We start from the raw sequence: 18939 nt of genomic DNA on the forward strand, positions 1-18939 counted from the left end.
CAGGTGCTCAACAATCGACTTCCGTGGTGTAAGGTCTGTTAGAGCATTATTGGGGCAGAGGTCACTAATCGCGGCAGACTCATCCTGTCTTCCTGGGTCGAGGAGGGACAAGACGGCAGCTCACATGGGCTCCTTGCGAGGGCTCACCTGGAATACGGTCAGAAGGGCTTGAGGGAAATTGTCAAAGGTGCTCCGCTTGGTCTGTGTTTCGTCAAAATTAAACTTGCCACCAAACAGCTGCATCCCAAGCAAGGAAAAGATGATGATGAAGAGAAAAAGCAGAAGCAACAGCGAAGCGATGGACTTCATGGAGTTTAACAAGGAGGCCACTAAGTTGCTCAGGGAAGTCCAGTGCCTACAAGTCAAGATGGGGCTGTGAGCACAGAACGCCCACGGGACACAGCAGACATCAGGGGGCCAGGGCGAGGCTGATCACCACCCCCCCGGCCAGAAAACACCTGCAGCGAGATGCATGCGCTCTCACCTGGTCACCTTGAAAATCCTTAAGAGGCGCACGCACCGAAACACAGAGATCCCCAGAGGAGACATGATTTCCAGCTCCACCAGGATGGTCTCGGTAATGCCACCACACACCACGAAGCAATCAAACCGATTGAAGAGAGAGACGAAATAGGCCTGGAGACCCAAGCTGTACATTTTTACCAGCATCTCGCAGGTGAACAGAGCCAGGAGGACTTTGTTAGCGATATCTGTAAAGACAAAGGGTCTGATCGTGGGCGTGGCTCAGACTCGCCTTCCCTCCTCAGAACCCCTTCCCACCAATCTCTGCTGGAAATGCCCTAGCACCTTGCCCCAGTCTTTGCTATGGCCCCCATTACAGAAATGTGGCACCAATGTTTATGGTCTGTCCGCCGGGTTCCAGTCCTGCTTCTGCTACCACCTAGCTGTGGGACTCTGGAGGAGTCCCTTGAGTTCTCTGGGCCTCAGTTTTACTGACTATAAAATGGGGAGGAGCGGTTTACCATACACTCTCTGATGCTCTCTAGACCTAAAAGCCTGTGCTTCTGCATTTATACCAGCGTATTATATTTTTTGTTTCAGTCATAGAAAGGCCACTCTGGTCTTGCTTAGGGCACCATGATATAAAAAGCAGTTGTCCATCAAGGTCACTTCTAACCGCAGCAGGCTGGAGAGCTGGCCAGAAATAGGACCTCCCCATAGATCACAACTGACAAACTCAGAATGGATGGCGTCTGGGGGTGAACTCCTGTACTGCACTGCTGGGGCTCTCTAGGTAAGGGAGCAACAGACACTTGCCAAGAATACCATGTGGGAAAAGAAAGTTGCCAGTGGGGACAGGGAGAAGGGAGATGAGGTCCCTTCTAACTACAAGATTCCCTGACCCTAGGTTGTCATAGGGTTAAGACTCGGCCCCAGAGGGCTTCGTTCTGCATACCACGTGGGCTGCGCCTGTGTCTGGATGGTTCCACTGTCTTCTATGCCCCCAGAAATGTCCTGTCATTACACATTGATCAGATAAGATTAAACTACAGTTGGACAGCTTCAGGAGGCCCTAATTCAGAATCAGAACAAAAAGAAAACAGCCTCTGCTCGCACCTTGAATCTGCGTCAACCAGTCAGGCTGATTGTAGTGCTCAGAGGAAATGGTTAAGGTATTGAGAAACACCAGGACAATAACCAGCCAGTAAAACGTGACAGACTTCACAGCAGCACGACATCTTCTGCGATTGAAGCGGTTCCAGCGACGCCAGCGTCGGCTATGAGAGAAGCAAACGTGACTCCATGAATGGCAGACATGGCATCTGCATGCCCAATAGACATTATGGAGAAATAAATCATCTTTAACTCTAGAGATAAAGATCAGGGGGTACAGGAAGGAAGGCATAGAAATTATGTTGGTCTTTAAACATGACTTTACAAGCGTCAACTTGACCTGATCATGCTACCAGTTTCCTTCCTATGGCTTTAGACAACTCCGTAAATCTGCCATACACAGTCCTTAAACCAGTTAGAAAAATCTAGATATTCATAGATTTGTCTGCAGATGCAAAAGTGAGCCTGCACACATCTATGCAGTTCACATTCCCACCATATGGCACATGGATCTGTTCACACTCTGCGTGCAGAGAGCCGTTTGGGTTATTATACACATCTCTTGTGGCATCTCCATCATCGTACAGAATTTATCAGGCAGCAAAGTGCTCCCAACCCAGTTCTCATTTTAGGGAAACTTTTAGTCCTTTCTTAAATCTTGGAGGTTTCTCTGGAGCCTGGCACACTTGTCAAAGCTGAGTAGGACATGAGTCTTTATACTGAGTCATCAGGTGCCCTTTCTAACTAGTGATGCTCAAAATATACCTTCAGGAGAAGAGCCAATATTGAATTGTGTTTTCATACAAATAAAATGAGCTGAGCCAGACAGACAAGTAGCATGTCCTCTACTGACTTTCAGTTCCGGTTTATAATTAGGGTAAGTATTCCCTCCCTGCTGCAGGATGGAACAATGAAGTAGGTCCCAGGAAAATGCCAGCCGATTGGCAATGTCGGCCCCTTTCAGGCTGGGCTCATGGACAGGGGCGGTAGGTACTTCCTCTAGTGGCCCAGGTCAGAGGAATCCCCAGGCTACGTGCAAGCTGCAGCCCTGGCTAACTCAGCCACGTGGCTATGTTGAAAACACATAACCCAGGGACCAGGCAAAGAATTACTTGTGCCAACTCTTTAACAAGACCTAGAACAAGAGAAGGGCATTTTGCTCTTGCTCTCGCTATGCAGTTTTCAGTGGTAATAGTGGCTAGAAACATGATGACTAGTGTAGAAAAATCCCACTGTTTCTCCTGTGATGCATAATTTAGTACACACAAGTAAGGTGGTCTGAAAAAGAACCAGTGTTAGGTCTATTTATGCTGTAGTGACAAGTCTTGAGTGTCTCCCAAATCTCGGAGGCCTCACCGTCCCATCTCTTAAAGTTCAGTGGCACTTCTCATCCTGCCCCTCATGGGACTCCAGACACTGGATATATAGAGATGAAGGCACACTGTCCTGTGGCCTCTGACCTTGAAAAGCAGCAAAGCTGGGGCAAATAACAATTATAAATCCCTCCTAAGTGCTATTCTCAGGGTCCTGGGTACAGGAGCAAAGAGACAGGAGCATTAAGTGCTCTTTGCAAGAGTCAGGAAAGGCCTCCCTGAAAAGCTGAGATTTGGGCTGGCTCTGGATAACAGAGTAAGAGTTCACCAGGGGGCAGACAGGAGGGCACCCCACCCGGAGGGGACTGTGTGGCCGAGGGGACTGAGACGGGAAGAAACAGAGCATGGTGAAAACCAAGAGCAGTCCAGTAGAGCCACAGAGTGGGGAGTGTGTGAGGCGTGTCAAAAGATCAGGCCAAAGAGTGAGGTGGGGGCCCAATTATGAAGGAATTTATATGTCCTCTAGCAACAGGGAGTCATGGAAGGGCTCCCAATTGTTTTAAAGTCAGATTGAGATGCAATAGACATATGGCAACTATTAATATTTAGGAATAGGGTTTGTAACCACTACCACAATCAAGAGGTAGAAAATTTCCATCACTCAAAGGACTTCTGTCGCAGCTCTTTGTAGTAGTTAACCCACCCTCCTCACCTCAGCCCCTGACAACTACTGATCTGTTTTTTGTCCCTACTGGCTTCTTTTATCCAGAATGTCCTAAAAAGATAATCATACAATACAGAGTTTTTTTGAGACTGGCTTCTTTTACATAGCAAGAATACTTTCCAGACTCATTTGTGTTGATGTATCTATCAGCAGTTTTTTCCTTCTTATTGCTGAGCATTATTCCATCAGTGAATGAACTACAATTTGTCTATCCATTCACAACCTGATGGACATTGGAGTGATTTACAGTTTTTAGCAACTGTATCCAAAGCTGCTATAAACTCTTATATAAAAATTTCTCATGCAGACATATATCTTCATTTTATATAAATATCTCAGAAGCAGAATTGCTAGGTCATATGGTAAATATATGTTTAACTTTTCAAGAAACTGCCAATTTGTTTTTTTAGAATGACTGTACCATTCAACATGGAGGAATGTATGGGAATCCCCACTGATTTCACATCCTTGTCAGAACTTGGTACCGTCAGATTTTAAAATTTGATTCATAGGCATAAAAAATGTCAATAGGTACATGGTGGTGTCTCACTGTGATTTTTGATTTGCATTTTCCTACTGACCAATGCTCATTTCATGTGCTTATTTTCCATCCATATCTTTTTTGGTGACTTGCCTATTGAAATCTATTGACCATTTTTTGTTGTCTTATTATTTACATCATATTTATTATTCTTTTTATATAGTGGATAGTAGTCCTCTATCAAACGTTTTGCAAAAATTTTTTCTTCTGGTCTGAAGCTTATCTACTCACATGGCCAGTCTTTTGGGTGTTATATCCAAGAAATCTTTGCCCAACCTAAGGTCACAAAAACTTTTGAATGTTTTCTTCTAGAATGTTTAGATTTAGGTTTTACATTTATGCCCATGAACAGTTCAAGTTAATTTTTGTATATAGTGGTAAAATGTTGTTTTTAGTTGAAAATAACATTTATGTGTAAAAGTACACAAATCATAGGTATATGGTTCCATGAACTTTTACCAACTAAACATGTAACCTGCATCCAGAGCAAAGAACAGATCATCACTGGCCCCTCAGAAGACTTCTTGGAACTCCCTCCACAGAAAACTTATTTTTTAAACATTTATTTATTTGAGACAGAGACAGAGACAGAGAGAGAGAGAGAAAGAGAAAGAAAACACATGAGTGGGAGGGGTAGACGGAGAGGAAGAGAAGCAGACTGTGTGCTGAGTACAGAGGCCAATGCAGGGCTCAATCCTGGGACCCTGAGATCACAACCTGAGCTGAAACCAAGAGCCAAACATTTGACTTACTGAGCCACTCAGACACCCTCACAGGAAACTTATAAACAGAAAAGTGACACGAAGTATCTCTGAGAAATGACTCTGGGAAGGAATATGAAGGGTTGATTAGCGACAAGAAATTGTTCATTATTGCATCTCACTGGTTTGTTTGAGGGCAAGATCTTCAGCACCTACTATGCTGCTCTTCAAGGCAGGTGCTTAATATTTACTGGACAACTGATCTTCAATATGAACATCCTAACCCAAGGATAAAATAAAAATCAAGTCAGAGCAACTCCATGTATAATTGAGAAGTTAGAAAGTAGAACACCAAACACATAGGCTTAAGAAAAAATAGAAGATACTGACCTGAGTTTGGATTTTGAGATGGCTTGGCTAAAAGAAAGACAAAAAGAATAGGATTTCTGTTAGAAAGACTCGAGCATACTCTCCCCGTCATGTCAGCTGAGAGATCAGAAAAGCCATGCACAGAAGCCTGGGATCAGCATCCCCAGCACCCCCAGTGAGACAGCAGGGGTGAGAGCAGAGCAGGAGGCGAGGTACTGCTAGGGCCAGGTGGGCCAGGCTGACATCCTCCAGGGTTCAGGCAAGAGAAGACTCTTAGCCAGCGGCCCTGCACAGCCCGGTCACAGGCCGTGATGCCAGGGGTTCTTCTCCCCTGACCCCACTTTCCCCGAGTGAAGTCAGTGGGGCCTCCCCTGCTCCATCTCAGCCACTCAGCAGCAGCATCTGCTGCTGCTATAGCAGAGGGAGCACTGGACTAGGAGTCCTAGCTCTGCTATCCACTAAACTGCATGGGTTCTGGCAAGCAGCACACCTTCAGCAGCAGCTTCAGTGTTCTCATCTGTAAAATGAGGAAGACAAATCCATCCCCCTGCCTACTTCACAATGCTGTAGGGAGGGCAGAGCAAAACAACGGAGGCAAATTCACTTCTTAAAACTTCTGACCAAGACATGTCACTTGTGAGAATCGCTGCCAAGAAGATCAAAATTTTTTAAGAATACCACCTCTACTTTACAGAGATAAGACCTAAGGGATATCAGCAGGAAGCAACTGAAACAAAATTGCATGGACTCTCCAAAGCAGGCCGTACTCTGCACATTGCACACTGCTGGTCCCTGCTGGGGGCCAGGTCATCTAGACAGAAACCAACAGGGTGAATGTGGTGGCACCTTCCACCGTTAGGAGAGGGTGGTGTGGGCTCCAGAAACAAGTGCCGTGAGCAAAGGAGGGCGGGCTCTTGTTGTGCAGCCACTACGCGGGGGGGTCGGGAGAACCCGCCAGGGAAGGAAAACTTAAATATGCAGCACATCCTGTCAGCCACTCTGCCATACAAGCTCTTTGTCAAAGCACTGATGCCAACACCAGACTGTGAGGAAAATCAGGCCTGTTACCCCCACCGCCGACACCCAGAGGGCCCAGCCTTGGCCGTGCCTCTTCTTTTCCACCAGCACCTAGTGGACACAGTGGAATTGCCGGGTTACCTGGCCCGCCCCGCAGCAGGCTCCGCCTGGGCAGGACGCAGGGCGGGCTGCTCTGGGGGAAGAGGCATGTGACATGCTGGGGGGCCTGGGGGCCTGGGAGGGGAAGGGAGGGGGGACCCAGGGGTCCAGGGTGAGCCCACCCACCCCTTGTGCATCTGAGGCTATGCCCCGGGATGCCTTCCCCGCAGGTGCTCCTCTAAGACGACAGTAGGGGGCAGCAGGGCAGGCGGCCTCCACACTCACCAGAGACTCCCACAGCCGCCTGGATTCTCGCCTCCGCCACTTACGTTCTCTGTGTTCACCGACTCGGTCTCGCTGGTGGGCATGCTGGCTGCAGGGAGAAGACAAGGCTTTAGCCGGCACGCCGGAGGTGCTGCGTGCCCAGGAGTGGGCCGGATGCAGACTGCTGCCTCCAGGCAGACCCTCTGGCAGCCCAGGAGGAGGGCCCGGAAGGGGGAGAGGCCAGGCACCCCCATGGCAGGGGGGTCTTTGCTTCCATGATCTGCTGACCTGCTGAGATAGACCATACAGCGCCCCTCCCCTCCCCATCAGGAGGAAACCCTGTCCATCCAGACACTTCCCAAGAAAAGCCCAGGAGCCAAACTGAATCCAGTTGCTGTGCCTGACACCAGCTTATCTTCTGGACTTCCGGGAGTGCACTGAGAGGCCACACAACTCAGCTACAGTGACATCTTTGCTGGCCCCAACTGGTGTTGCCTAGAAAGTCTGTGACTAGACCAGTACTTCATACATGAATTCTTATCTTAAAAATAGTAAAGGAGAAGAGATCTTGGATGCTGGAGGACATGAAGGTATCAAGTACAAAATCTTTTTAAAAATTTAAGAACTCTGCTCACAATTAATTTATCAGATGTCTAAGTTCCACTGAGCTTGTGAAGCCAGTGTGCAGAAGGCTCTTACCAAAGCAGCCAGAACCAGAGCACAAAGGCAGTACAGTCTTACAGGTAGTAAGGTTTTCTCCCAACCAGTGGTCAGAAGGCAAAGTTGACGGTGATCGGTGATCTCAGTGTCACCAGGGTCTCTGGGCATGTCTCACTCTTCTACAGCTGGATCCTGAGCAGAGGAAGTAGAGGGAATACAGAAATGCACCCATGGTGCTGGGAGGCCCAGGGAACCATCATCTGGGATGTGGGCATTAGTTCTCAGACACCTGATTCAACCCTGTAAGCAGCGTAAGATGTATTTAAGGAGATGCAGGGCACATGAAGCACTACACCTGCCCTGGAAAAACCAACTGATTTCAATTATCTATGAAAAGAGTCACTTCAGGGGTCCACGCAAGGAGCTCTGGAAGCACACAGTGAGCAATGGCTAATTCTGCTCTGGGGTTTAGGAGAGAGGGGGTCACTGAAGACAGAAATGTGGGAGATTCACCCAAGCACATGCACTTCTTTACCCTGATGCATCATTTTGAACTATAGCAACTGTCTTCATAGACATTGTGGCATCAATAGGAAGGCCTTCCCCCTGTGGACTCTGCCGATATGGCTCTTAGCCAGGACACCTCTGCTTCGATCTGCAAAAACTGGTGTATTGCTGGAGTGCCGTGGTGGAGGCTCTGAGGCCAGCCCAGGCACAGAGGGCAAAGGAGCCGGGTTGATGAGCTTTGTGGTGTGGCTGTGTGCCCGCAGGCCCTGCTCGGGCAAGGGACGCTGTGAATAACAAGGATGAAGGTGGGCCCAGAGGACTGAGAAACAGTCCTTTTCCTTCTGTGGGCACCCAGGAACTGAGCCTGCTCAGGTAGGAGTTCCATAGCCACGTCTGGGAGCATTTAGGCAAAGGCAGCAAAAGCAAAATGAGCAAAATTACAGACCCACATCACACTACTGAGATTCTCTTAGAATCATCTTTCTTCCTCAACTAAGTCAAAAGAAACCAACTACAAACTTTGATTCACTTTTTACTACTCCATGCAAAAAAAAAAAAAGATAAAAATAAACAAACCAAAAAACGCACACAATCCAACCACAGAAAAACCTTTAACAAAAGCTCCATAAAGACACACACTCAACAGACGCACGAAGCTGGTCATGCAATTCTCTTCTCCGTGACTGATTTGTGCTCTGACTTGAAAAGATGAAAACATTATAAAATTCAATGAAGCTCGTTGCTATGAGCTCCTCCCCTAGGTCACCCTTCTCTTCGGTGACAAAGAAAATCACAGTGGGAGACTCCTACAAATATGACCGTGAGTCATCTCTGTGCAATACTTTTCTTGGTAGTTACTGTCACTCCTAACTCAGGGGATTGATGTCGAGAGCAGCATGACACAGGGCAGGAGAGGGGGTGGTCCATAAGCCCCAGTTAGGGTTTGACTGTGCTGTGTCCAGTCCTACCGCTCTGCAGGCTGCAATATCCAATGTGGAGAGTAGGGATGCCAACTCCACACTCTCAAGGGCCACCTTCCACCTTCCACCTCTCAGTTTAATGCTTCAGGGTCCTACTACTGATCATCCTAGAACTGTAATTATTATTTCCAAAAGAGCAAACTTCTTTGGAATAGGCTAAATCTTGGTGGCTTCTTACCCTCTGGGGCCGTGTCCCATTACGAGAACAGTACAGTTGCTGCATGTCATTGCTAAAGCTTCTTTTTTCCAACAATCTGATCAAAACAGATAAATTACATGCTGCCTAAGGGAAGGGGGGCACTTTGCATTTCTGGCTCTGTGCCAGCTACTAGTGAATGAAATGAACCAGTTACTCCCTGGACAGGAGAACCAAGTGGAAGGAAAGATAGGAAATAAAGGTGAACCCCCCACACAGAAACTAAGAGAGGGGGATCCCTGGGTGGCACAGCGGTTTGGCGCCTGCCTTTGGCCCAGGGCGCGATCCTGGAGACCCAGGATCGAATCCCACATCAGGCTCCCGGTGCATGGAGCCTGCTTCTCCCTCTGCCTATGTCTCTGCCTCTCTCTCTCTCTCTCTCTCTCTCTCTCTGTAACTATCATAAATAAATAAAAATTGAAAAAAAAAAAAAAAAAACTAAGAGAGGTTAATGGTGTGGCACAGTGTCAGGGCTGCGCTGATGGAGAGAAGTTTCCTTGGCCCCAGGCAGACTCCATCCTTCAGATGAGGCAGGACGGTGGCTAAGAGCAGACTCTCAGGTGGGCGGAAGTGAGATACAACACATGGTGGGGGCGGGGGGATTTTCCCATAGTCCTGGGTCATCCTATGTGGGTCCACAGTGTTGGGCAGTTGGTGGGGCTCATACGTGGTAGCTGTCACCTCAGGAAAGCTCTCATGTTGCTCCCTGGAAACAAAGCGACACTCCGTGCAAAACCCAGGCCCTTTGCCCTGACTACTTCCACTCGTGCACAAAGACGAGTGTTCTCGTCTACTCGTCCACTAGTTCACACCTAGTGTGAACAATCTTCCACACTCCTGAGTCAGCTTTGGCCACCACTCTTGGTTTGTATCTCTTCTATCTTGAAGGAGCCATCTCCGTATGACTTCACCTGCTGTAGAGATAGCAACTTCTCCGTCATAATTGTTGGACACCAAGAGTGCCACAGACCCATAATAAATAAGCTATTCCAGAATGACATCAGCCAGAGCTGAGGTGGCGGTGAGAGGGAGGCAGATGAAGAGCACAGTGACTATGCTAGAATTGGGTGACCTCAGCTGGTCCCGGAATCGGACCGTGATCACCTGAGCAGAGGCACCAGGCTCTGATGGGGCCCTGGCAGCCTTTCTTCTCTGCTCCAGCCTCTCCCTCCCAGGCACAGGGGAGATTTTCCTTTCTCCAAAGTATGCAGACAGTAGGCCCAGTGGGCAAAAGCTCATTTGTACATAAACATTTCACCCTTCACTTGTACCGGGCATTATTTTTCATGTTAAAACATTGATATGAGTTTCATTTCACTTAGCCCCAGTGGGACTTCATAGATGTTTTTACAATCAAGACAGGAGGGTCACAGACTGTTAGAACTACAAGGGGGCCTCTGAGATCACATGAAGCATCTCTGTGATTTCAGATGAGAGACTTGACCAACTGGCTTCGAGACACACAGCCAGGTGTGAGAAAGCTCTCCTGCTTCCCACCTGGCCATGCTTGTGGTGTATGCTTAAACATCCTGGGATACGTTTTGATACCGGTATATGTTGATATGCATATTGGTATGCCCTTACAATTATACTTAATATACTTAAATACTGGTACACATTGGTATATATTGGTATATCCTTAAAAGGCCACACACTAAGAGTTCCAAAAGCCAAGCAAGACAATAATTCATCAGCTTTGGTTTGCTGTCCTGCTGACCTAATTAACCTCCAGAAACCTGGTATACAAGCAGACCACCTCCAGGATGTGAGCCCAGGAGAGAGAGAGAGAGAGACAGAACGAAGATCAATGTGCTGTGGTGACTATTGGGACTTTATGAAAATCTATGTTTAAGTAAACCCCTGGGGAAGATTCCTGGAACACATGCCCTTTCCCTAACTGGCTGCCACAGCATCACAGCTGCCCCGTTCAGGGCGAGGCACTCTATCCCTTTCAGCACAGATTCAACGGTAACTGCTGACAAGTAGTGAGGCTAACTAGGGGTGCAGGCAGAGACCATCCTCTCAGTTCCAGCATGTCATCTACAGGCAGAAGCAAGCCAAGGGGCCATCTGCATGCAGAGGAGCTGTAAATCCTTTCCCTCACACATTCCAGGGAATTTTCAGAACTCTGTTGGGCAAGTTTTCATTTCTTAAAAATATAAGTTATAAAACTATTTCCAGGATCTGGGTGAAACCAGGCATTAGGATAAGCCTGTGCCTAGAATGGGATGCTGACTTGCACTGCAATTTGCCTGCTGAAAACCTAGGAAGCTCAGGGCCACTGCTTTGCAAGCTACTCCAGGCACCAGGATCCCCGAGAAGAGCTTCAGGGCAGACCCCGAGGCTTCGATGTGGGCGTGCTGAGCATAGGACCCGAGGGCTGCTGCCAATGAGGAGATGATGCCAGACAGCAGCCCTGCGGGCCCTGGACTGCAGACAAAAGCCACCCTGGCCTCTGCAGGTGGGGTGCCCCTCTTGGAGAGTCCTCTGTGGATGGTGTGCCACATTGCTTCTAAGATCTGCTGCTGGGGTCTGGATGCCATTATGGGCAATGCCACACGAAATAAACCAGGGAAATTCGCTATTTCTCAGGCCAGCACAACTAACTAGCATTTTCACCAACACATAAACATTCCTCTGTATACACTATCCAGAACAACATACTTTTCAACCAAATCTGCCTGGCTTGGGAGTTCAGAGGGAATCCAACACACACACACACACACACACACGGTGAATGAGTCTGTATGTGGGTTCAAGTAGGCAGCCTCAAAATTATGTTCACCAGTAACAGGTACAGCAAACTCTCCAACGTACTTCCTTCAGTGATACAGGCTGCTCAGGTCAAAAGACACAAGAAGGAATGTCAGAGAAGCTGGGTCTTTGTCACTGGTAATGTGGGGACAAGTCTTTTCCCTCTTCCTCCTTGGGCTTAGTTGGCTAATCTAGAACATGAGCTGTTGGGTGATATCATCTGTAAGACCCATTTACCTCTGACCTGCTTGAACTGCTATAAAGAGGAAACACCTACAGGCTGTCTGGTTTTACCACCATCACCAAGGGGGTTTTCCTCGCACTCCCCCAGCTCTGCAAAGAGAGCAGGAAAGGAGCAGTATTATGAAGCCCCTGCCCACTGCCCCTCCGGAGTGCTGCCACGAATGTGGAAGTCTGCCCAGCAGAAGCGTTCCCAGGTCACCTCCAGGCAGAGCCACTGGGGAAGGGAGCACCCCTCGAGAGTCATCAGCCAGCCGCAGGAGCCCTGGGACCCATGCCAAGTGAGTGCAGAGCACCCCAGCCTCCTCCTCCAGCCTGGCACACCAAACAGCCTCCTTCACTGATGTCCTGGGCTTCTCGGAGCCTCGCCCCCTTGTTCTCCACAGAACAAACTCTCTTGCATAGTCAGGGATGCCTTTCAGAATCTGCCTCCACACCTAAATAGCCTGAACCTTCTCACACCTTCCTTCCAATGGGCGGGGGCATGAGGTTGGACAACTGAGCAGTGGCAGTCATGGTTGCCTTCCTTGGGAACAGGGGATCCGAAGACAAGATCTTATGGTTTTTTTTTTTTTAATCTTATTTTCATGACAGGCATGAGCAGTGCCATGACATCCCCTGAAGGAATTTGCCTGTGCTTGCTAGTGGTGACACGCTTAGCTGTCACAGGGTAACAGACTCTGGTTGCTGTAAAGAAGCCAGTCTCTTCTTGGGGAATGTGGGTCAAGGCCAGACCAAGGTTTCTGTGTCTAAAGCAAGAACGATGCCCTGACAATAATTATTCCTGTATGACTAATGACGTGTGGAGCATGGCATCCATGCGAGGGTCCTGCCCTGCCAGCATCATCAGGGGTCTTCTTCAGGCTCTGCGGGTATCTCAGTCAATTAAAGACCTCACCCACTCAAAACACAAAGTTTCCTGAAAATAAGGCTTCCTCCTTTCCCTGCATACCTCAGAAAGCCAACAAAACATCCCTGAAAAATCACAGGGTGCAAACTCCTGCTCAGGAGGATGAGCACCTACATGCCCAAGGAGAGGTCTCTTCTCTTCTGGGGACAAACCACTCTTCATCTTATGGTAACCTGCCCAGAGCCCAGGTCCTCAGTCTTTGATAATATTTTTATCTTTTGTCAGTGACATCATTTCCTGCTTACCTGAAGTCCATCCTTCCTGCAGAGGCCTCCAGAGGCTGCATCAAGGCCAGCTCTTCTTCATAAGCTTCTGTAAACTACTAACCCTATGGGAGCTGGCCCCAGCTCTGCCCCGGAACTGGCTGCCCACCCCCATGCAGGTTCCTTTTCTTCTCAGGACCACCATGTGCTGTTCTCTGGAGGCTGATACTCTCTGTCCTCGTCTATGTCAAAAGCTTTTGGTCCAACCACCCATGGCTTATTCCCATTTCTGTAGCCTATGAGCTCAGCATTCCCATAATGGCAGAGGCTACTACCAAGAAAATAGTGCATTGTGTCCCCTCTGCTCCCTTGGCAGTTGGCTTTGTGTGCCTATTTACACTCAAACAGACTTTTCCTCCAGAGTCATCCCAACCAGGGCCGACCTCAGTGGCGATAACTAGATAAATCGTGTGGTGTGCACAGGCAACACTTTGCACTGCTCTAAGACTACAGTGAAGGCTTGGCAGGCAGGACAGGATGCCAGCTGTCTGTATCAACTGCTCTGCATGCAGATGGTCCTGACACTGACCTCAGGGTTTCCAGTGATGGTCTACGTTTAGCATTCTTTTTTCCAGCACAGCTTGAACATTAACTGTGCCCCACATGAGCCCTTTCTGCATTCCTGCTCACAAAGGCAAGTGCCCCCCAAATCTTGGTATCCTAGAAGTATATTTTTAACTTCATTCTTGAAACTGGCACTACTAGCTTTAGTATGTCCTGGGCAAACCAGCCAGAGGGTGAAAAACCAGCAGGCCATTTGAAAAATGCAACCTAGAAAAATCAAAATCAATCAAATAACATCATTGGAATTTCTAAACAGTTTAGATGAAAAAGGATCATTGGGGAAAAATGTTTAAGAAGTCTGTCTTCCAGTCTAAGAACATTCATGCTGAATTAAATAAATGTTCTGAGTGAGTTCAGCTGCTTCTTTAAAAGGTATAGTTCAAACAAAAAGGAAACTGCAATGCTGTCTTGGCAAAACCACACATTTGGGGTAAAGACAAGAAGAAAACAACATGACCAAGGCTCAAAGGAATCAAGCAGTTGAAACATAGGCATCTTACAAAAACACACCACACGGGCACATGCACTTCACACCAGGCCTATGTGCAAGGAGAAAGCTCCAGAAGCCCTGGGAGAGGAGTCTCCCAACGGGAAGTTCAACCTCAGTCATTTACCGTGATCCTTAGCCCTGCGTTGTCGAAAGCAGCAAAACTTCCTTTTCTTCTTATCCTCTTTTAGCAGGTCCGCCACTGTGACTCCTTCAGGTGGAACACAGGCAATGTCATTAAGGTTCGGTAGAGGGCAGCAGGAGCAACGCAAACAGAGCCAGAGGACCCGGGAGGAGGCCAGATCCCTGGGCTCTGATCCTTGAAACCCGAGCTGTCCTCCTCCCTGGTGGACAGTGGACATCCACAGCTCGGGGTCTGACTGGTAGAGGGGAGGTGCACTTTCTACAGCTAGGACACCAGGCACATGTCTCTAAGAACCTGTCCTAAATAACCAATCCACCAGAGACAAAGCTTCCTAGGGGTTGGCCACTCCACCAAGAGGGCGTTCAGCAGCTGTCAGCAGTCCAGGGCACTGACCAGCTGGGCAAGCCTGGCCACTATTGCTATGTGGGGAGGACACATGGGAGTTGAAAAGGTGAGCTCTGGACTTGGACAGCCCAAGTCTAATCTCAGTCCGGCCACTTGATGACCTGACTGGATGACCACGACAGGTTACCTGATTTCGCTAAGGCTTTGCTTACCTTAGCAAGTGGTAAACAGTAAATACGGTAACATAAGCATTGGCAAGGTATGACCAACCATTACGAGTCTAACTCCCCTGTGGCCACTAGGTCACAAGAAAAAGAGTTCTAGGGTCTCCAGCTCCCTCTGGCTCTGGGATAGGATATCATGATATTAGCTGGGGGGTGCTCAACTGCAGGGTGGGGCCGTGTGCCCAGAAGGGGAGCTGCAGGGACAGTGGGGGTAAGCAGAAGGAAAGCTGAGTGGGCAAGGACACGAGGAAACAGGTACCTGCACGCATGACTGGCGGGAATACCAATGGGTACCAATGGCAGGACACGTTTCTAAAATGGGTATCCTCTCCGACCCAGCAAGTTCCTTTCTGGTACTTTCTCCCACAAGAATGTGAACATGCATGTGCAAATACAGGCGCATACGTATGTGGGGATTAGTGGTGGCTCGTCTGCAGACTAGCAGAACCTGGGTTCAAATCCCAGCTTGGCCACTTTGATGGACACGTGACCCTAGGAAGCCACTTAACCTCTTCATGTTTCAATTTCCCCATCTGTCAAGCTCTTGTCTCCCAGGGCCCTGTGAGGAATAATGGATTAGTGCACCCCCTGCCCTCAGAACAGCGTCTGACACACAGGAAGCACTTGATAAATGTGAGATGTTCTTATTCTGCATTCTTTTGTTGAACAAATAAGCACTAAGAAACTCCTATGTGTGGCAAGGACCATGCTGGGTGCCAGCCACACAATGGAGAACAGAAACAGACCCTGTTCCTCCTCTCCCTCAGCCCCACTCTCCCTGCGAGGAAGACATTAACCAGACCATCACACAAATGAGTGTAGAAACACACCTCTGACAACTGCTATAAAGGTCCAAGGGCTAGAGAGGATATAGTCCATTGTGGCAGCTTTATAATGGCAATTTAGTGAAAATAGCCAAAATGCTTTTTAAAATGTCTATGGCACATGATTCAGTGAGAAAGGCAAGTTACTAAACCATCTGAGCAGGATAATCTTTTTTTTTTTTTTTAAGATCTTATTTATTTGAGAGAGAGCAGAGAGAGAGCATGAGTGGGGGTGAAGGGCAGAAGGAGAGGGACAAGCAGGCTTCTCGCTGAGCAGATCCCAGGACCCAGGGATCATGACCTAAGCCAAAGGCAGACGCTTAGCTGACTGAGCCACTCAGGCACCCCTGAGCTGGATAATTATGTTTGGGACATATGTTCTCACATGCACAGGTGAGGTCTGAAAGAACAGGCCCCCAACTGCCCAGTATGGTTCTCTCATACTTCATACACTTTGATATCATATGAATTCTTGGCAATGAGCAAATATTACCTTTGCAATTAAAATATATTAAAAATAAACACACGCAACCCTGACTTGGACTCTACAATCCTGGCTGGAGAGCCTTTTCCTCATGTCCATGCTGGGGCAACCATCCTTGAGTCTGTCTCCCACCAGCTCTTAGGAGACCCACCCACGGCAGGCATCAGGTCCCTGTGACACCCCAGTGGGGGCGGGGGTGTCTCCCAGCTGCCCCCACCGCTGGGCTCACCCCTGGTGGCTTTTCTTGTCAAAGGCACTTCCAGCACCCTCTCCAGAGAGAGAGGGCAACCCTTCTGACGCATGTTTACCATATGTACCTCTAACTGCTGTTTGCTTTACAGCTTTCAAATGAGTATTTTCCATTTTGAATTTGCATCCTGAGGTAGTTTAACTGTGATGAAAGCAGTTTTATAAGTCATATTTTAAAGACACAAGCTTTGAAACAGGACCAATAAACTTCTGTGCCGTGTGCTTGCAATAAACATCTATGCCATCCCTGGTTCCCTACCCACCCCCAAATCAAACATCTCCGTAAAGGGCACCTGAGAAGCACATGCGGAAGGGAGGGGACAGCTGTGGCACCCCTGCACGCAAGACACCGGGGGCGGGGAGAAGCAGAGCCCCAACGGGAGGGGCAGGGGCAGTCTTTAGGAGCTCCAAGGAAGAGATCTCCCTGTGGACACCATGTAGCCCCACTTACAGATACTATTGATCATTAATAGTTCCACAGTAAAACAGCCCTGCTTTTCTGGCCAGAATTTTAGAATGAGCTCCCTTTAAAACGATTTCATTATTTTTAATGCCTTTTTTTTTCCTTAAAAAAAGACTAATCACTGACAATGAGAAGAGTTTAAAATAGAATTTTAGGCTTCCAGATTTTAATGGCCCTAGAAAAACGCCATTGTTAACACAGAAGCAGCTGCATACGTCTAAAAAATCACTTTGAGATTTGGCAGGGTTTCTTAAGAAATTTGAAGCTCAGCAAAAAGTTAAATAAATTATCCTTGAAAATGTCCCAAATGCTTAACTTCCAAGGGAATTTGGTCCATTCAATTAACCATGTAACACCAGCTTCCTAACAGCAAAATTTATAGAACGGACATTTAAAATATTCCATGAATGCACAAAGCTAGAGCCACCAGACAGCCCAGTTACAGCCCAGACTGCTTCTCCTTCTGTCCTTTTTCAAGTGAAAGCCTGAATCAGCGGGATATTCAGTGTGATAGGGTTCAGGAGTTCCCAAGCCCAGCTTCACCCAGCACCTCCAGTGAGTAGCAGACAAAGCCGTGCATGGCTGGGTCCCACTGCAGACAAACAGGTCTTCGTCAGGATGGGGGTACAGCACCAGGACGTGTTGGTGCTCCCCAGCTGGCTGTCATGTACAGCCAGAGTTGGGTACCACGGACGCAGAGAGTGACATTTTAGTGGATCAGAGAGAAATAATAATGTGTGTGCATCTCCAAGCACTCGATTTGACATCTGCTCTCTGACGGCAAGCATCAACAAACCACACGTGGACATTGAGCCAGAGAGCCAGGCTTTGGTATCTCAAACATGACTGGTGAACAGTTTTATTTTCCATCAATACTTTAGAACTTTACAGTCTCTGAACAGGAAAGTGAAGGAACGTGGTCTTAAGGAGGTCCTTAGCCTGAGGATGGTTAGAGGTCTAGCAGAATCTGCAAGAATTATTCTGTTTAGGTCAAGTTATACTGTAGTCTGATGACAGCAATAGCAAGTACTCCTCTATCGTTATAGTGACTCCTGCCAGTTATCAAACCTTAATGCTCACGACAACCCCATGAGTAGATATCTTTATCCCTTTCTTACAGACAGGGAAATGGGGACTCAGAGACATTGGGCAGACTGAAGTCCAAATTCCAAGTCACAAAACTCAATCTCAGCCAATTCCAGACAAGGGGCATCAACATGCTGTCTAGCCTCTACCTCCAAGGCTCATGACGTCTGTTATTAATGGCACCTGATGCCTGAGGCTTGGCTATTGCAAGGGCTTCCTGTCACATTGTCACTTAACTCCCCCATGTCTGGAAGGAACCTGCCCCAGTTCCAACCAGGACCCAGCTGAAAACCACAGTCAATGGTATAAACATCACAAGGCAATATGGATAAAAGCCAGGATCCCTAGGGAGTGCCCCATCCCCTTTCCCAAGAAAAACAGAGGAGCAGGGCTGAGGTGTTAAGTCTGAGGGCCTGGATCTTACGCACCCAGGGAGCACGCAGGCACTGGCAATGCCCACACTACACTGCTTGCTACCAGGTGACAGACCAGAGACCTGGCATGTGCAGGTGGTAAGTGAACCACTGTTAGCTGGTGAGGGGGACAATACAGGCTTTGTGAAAACCCTCTCTCCCTGGGGTTTCTCCCTGTGACAGGAATAAAATGGCCAGCAACCACAGGATGTCCCAGGGAAACCCTAGCAGCTCTCCATCTCCAAAAAGGTCTGGGCTACCAGCAATATATGCAGGAAAGCCCACTTCCTCATTGGGAGGAGACCTGAGGCTCTCATCTTAAGTCAGTTAAATCCCTATCTGGTTCCCACAGCCTTGAATCAAGGTCTTTATTTCAGACCCTAATCATCAGTGCTCCAGGCATCTGGAAACCCCAGCACCTGGCAAAAGGACTCTGATGCAGAGCAAGAGTGGCCCACAGAAGCGCGTACTCCTCTGGACTGGATGTCAAAGCTGGTGCCCCAGGTTGAGTCACACAGCACTGTGCACAGCAAAAACCACAG

The 18939-nt window shown here is 48.2% G+C and overlaps 1 protein-coding gene across 20 annotated transcripts in view; it reads right to left on the reverse strand.

The window, feature by feature from the left end:
- The window catches only part of CACNA1D (calcium voltage-gated channel subunit alpha1 D), a 302032-nt gene that overhangs the window by 86734 nt on the left and 196359 nt on the right, over positions 1–18939 (reverse strand). For 12 of the 20 annotated variants that reach the window (XM_072785865.1, XM_072785856.1, XM_072785864.1 and 9 more), the window contains 6 exons: positions 6625–6712; positions 6292–6351; positions 5245–5271; positions 1579–1739; positions 485–710; positions 148–355 (listed from right to left, as the gene is read on the reverse strand). In XM_072785865.1, the coding sequence (XP_072641966.1) occupies positions 148–355; positions 485–710; positions 1579–1739; positions 5245–5271; positions 6292–6351; positions 6625–6712 (770 nt within the window). The remainder of the gene's footprint in view (positions 1–147; positions 356–484; positions 711–1578; positions 1740–5244; positions 5272–6291; positions 6352–6624; positions 6713–18939) is intronic. The other 8 variants (XM_072785861.1, XM_072785874.1, XM_072785873.1 and 5 more) reach the window with 1 other exon arrangement.

This window comes from Canis lupus, chromosome 19 (genome assembly GCF_048164855.1).
Source record: "Canis lupus baileyi chromosome 19, mCanLup2.hap1, whole genome shotgun sequence".
Classification (NCBI taxonomy): Eukaryota; Metazoa; Chordata; class Mammalia; order Carnivora; family Canidae; genus Canis; species Canis lupus.